The 3,222-nt window shown below is 36.1% G+C and overlaps 1 protein-coding gene across 4 annotated transcripts in view; it reads right to left on the bottom strand.

The window, feature by feature from the left end:
- The window catches only part of LOC109849915 (dnaJ homolog subfamily C member 8-like), a 66,277-nt gene extending 63,505 nt beyond the window's left edge, over positions 1-2,772 (bottom strand). For all 4 annotated transcript variants that reach the window (XM_020419796.1, XM_020419798.1, XM_020419797.1 and 1 more), the window contains exons 1-3: positions 2,569-2,772; positions 2,393-2,483; positions 2,263-2,323 (exon numbers count right to left, since the gene is read on the bottom strand). In XM_020419796.1, the coding sequence (XP_020275385.1) occupies positions 2,263-2,323; positions 2,393-2,483; positions 2,569-2,654 (238 nt within the window). In that variant the 5' untranslated portion in view covers positions 2,655-2,772. The remainder of the gene's footprint in view (positions 1-2,262; positions 2,324-2,392; positions 2,484-2,568) is intronic.

The raw sequence follows: 3,222 nt of genomic DNA, 5'->3' as shown, positions 1-3,222 counted from the left end.
CATATAACTATATTTGGTAGCGTGTATACCTCCTTATTTCCTACCAAATGTTGAGACTTTCGATATTAAGTCTCTTGTCATGTATAAATATATATGTAATCATCTCTTGTTATGTGTAGCAATGAAGTATCAAAAGAGAGAGTTTTCCCTCTATCTAACATATAACTATATTTGGTAGCGTGTATACCTCCTTATTTCCTACCAAATGTTGAGACTTTCGATATTAAGTCTCTTGTCATGTATAAATATATATGTAATCATCTCTTGTTATGTGTAGCAATGAAGTATCAAAAGAGAGAGTTTTCCCTCTATCTAACAACACAACATGAAAATCTTAGTTTTGTAGTTACTTTCCTACTCACACATATTGTAAGTGTAATTCTATTTTTATACTCTTCTACCTCAAAAAGTGCACCTAATTGAAGTTTCACCACTTCATTCATGGCTTTACAAAACTCTTTTCACTTCATTCATGGCTTTACAAAACTCTTTTCACTTCATTCATTGAGTATGAAACATTGGGAAAAGTATTAAGTACATCCGGGTCTATGACATTAAATGTACATCAAATGAATGTTAGCTTCTGGATCATTGAATTTTGGAATTTGTACATGTTGGATAGCAGGTTATTGGGCCAAACAGAATTCCTAGTCTGTTTTGGTTTTGATTTTAGAATTATTAGATTCCTAATCTATTTTGATTTTAGAGATATTGGGATTCCTAGTCTGTTTTGATTTTGGCTTTAGAATTGTTGAATTCCTAGTCTGTTTTGGTTTTAGAGTTTCTATATATATGGAACATTTTAGAAGAGATGAGAATCAGATAATAAGAGAGAAAAAGAGTCTTTTGAGCACTTTGAGAGGGAAATTATTGTGAGAGAGTGAGAGGTTGTTGGTTAGTGTTATTTTGAGTGTTTGAGAGAGTTGTAATTCGTTGTATTTCTCCTCCATATAGTAAAATCTCTCCATCCTCTCCTCGTGGATGTAGGCAACTTACCGAACCACGTAAATTTCTGTGTTTGTGATTGGTTTGTGCTGTTTTTTGTGAATTGCACTCGTTGGTTGTTCTTCTCTCTTGTTCGCCGACTCGTGTGGGTGTTTGGTTCCCGAGCACGCTTCCACCGACGCGCAACAATTGTTATCAGAGCTCTAGGATTTCAGATCTAGGGTTTGTTTTGGGTAGAGGAAGATTCGTTGTTGGAACCTTGGATATTGGAGATTTAGGCTTCGGTGGACATATGTTTGCAGAGTTGCCGTTGGACATCTCGCTTTCCTCGTGTGGTTGGGTGATTGTGCTGGAATCCTATCTAAGGTTCAGTTGGGCAATTTTACAAATCTATCAAGTTCGAATATTTCTTTACAATTTGGAGTTTGCAAGCAATGGGAGAAGTTGGTGAAAACAGCAAGGTGATGACAAGCACAGTTCAGATTGCACTTCAGAATATGAAGATAAGTGTTGTGAAGTATGACGGTGAGATCAACTTTGGATTGTGGATGAGTGATGTATAGGATGTTTTAAATGCTCAGAACTTAAAGGAGACTATCATGATCCATGAGAGGCCACCGAAGTATGATGAGGCGATATGAGATAAGATGAATCGAAACGCTTGCGGGGTAATAAGATCTTGTTTGGGTAAGAGTTGAAGTACGATGTGATCGGTGTGACATCTGCGATGAAGATGTGGGAGATTCTCAACAACAAATATCTTACGAAGAGTGTTAAGAATCGATTGCACTTGCTGCGAATATTGTTCAGATTCCAGATGTCTAGGAGTACCTCACTTGCAAATCATGTGAACAATTACAAAAGTCGTTGTCAGACTTGGCGAATGTCCGTGAGAAGATATCGGATGAGTACAATATGATTATTTTATTAGGCTCCTTACCCGATGAGGTGTATGATACATTCGTGCTCACTTTGTTGAACGGTAGATTTTCCATCACCTATAGTGAAGTGGCTAATGCGTTGACGAATTTCGACTTGAGGAGGAAGAATAAAGGATCTTCCAGAGCTAACATTTTAGGAAAGGCCTAAAGTCAACGAGAGGTAGGAATCCCTATCTAAGAGGTGGAGGCAGGTTAAAGTCAAGAGGCCACTACCAATTAGTGAAGAACCATTGTGCTTTCTGCAAAGAACAAAGACATTGGAAGAGAGATTGCAAGTGTATATTTAATGCTATTGTCTGTCCCCACTACATACTTTCTCGAAACATTGTACACCACTTCACTAAACAGTAACTGCAAGTGCATAAATAAAGTTCACCTGCAAATGCCTCTTTTGCTTGGGGATGCTTGCATTTATCAGGGTGAACCATCAAAGGCAACTGCAAAAAGATCCACAATCATTCGAGTAATTGCATACTAATCAAAATATCAGCAAAAAATTAACCTACCTTTCGATATTGCTTCTTCACATCATCAGTTGATGAATCAAAGGGTGAATTTAGATGTTCAAAAGGATTCAATTTAAAGCACGAAAGTATCCTGTAAAACTCAATAAAAAAAACTAATTATCTACAAAAAAATCACATAAATTGAATTGATTGATGTCGTTTGAGAGATTAGCAACCTGAGGATTTCGTTGTCTCTTCCGACCTCGCTGACTTCAGCCATGAAGCTCTTTAGAAGGAGATCCTCTTCCGTCTCTTTCGCCATGGCTTCTTAAGTTTTCTCTCTTTTCTCCCCTTTATTTTCTTTATTATTATTATTATTATTATTATTCTCTATCAGCTTTTGGTTTCCCGCCGGAGAGACGGAGACGGCCCTTTGTTTTGTTTTGGGTTACACTCCACGGACCAAGTTGTTGAAAGTTGAAATTCTCTTGGACCAAGTGCCGTTAAAAACAATAACAAGAACCTTTGTAGATAATTTCTTGGGTTTTTACATAAAAAATATTTTAATTTTTATCTAAATTGATACTTACTATTTTTTCTTTTTATTTTTTATCAAAACAATCTTTACTTCTTGTTATGTTTGCAATGCCATACTAAATCAACTTTTCAGCTAAAAAAAGACAATAACTTCCAAAAATACCCTCACCACAACACGTGCAAAACACACGTGTATCCCAATTAATTATAAAAAATAAGAGGGTTTTTTTCAATATTAGTCCCCTAAATCTTTCATTTAATATTAACCTCTAAATCTATCATATTTTGAAATTAGCCCCCAAAATAGATGTCCTCCTTACAGAAGAGGTCGAAATCATTGATCTTTTGCTCCC

This window comes from Asparagus officinalis, chromosome 7 (genome assembly GCF_001876935.1).
Source record: "Asparagus officinalis chromosome 7, Aspof.V1, whole genome shotgun sequence".
NCBI classification, from domain to species: Eukaryota; Viridiplantae; Streptophyta; class Magnoliopsida; order Asparagales; family Asparagaceae; genus Asparagus; species Asparagus officinalis.
This window is presented reverse-complemented; position numbering and strand designations above follow the sequence as displayed.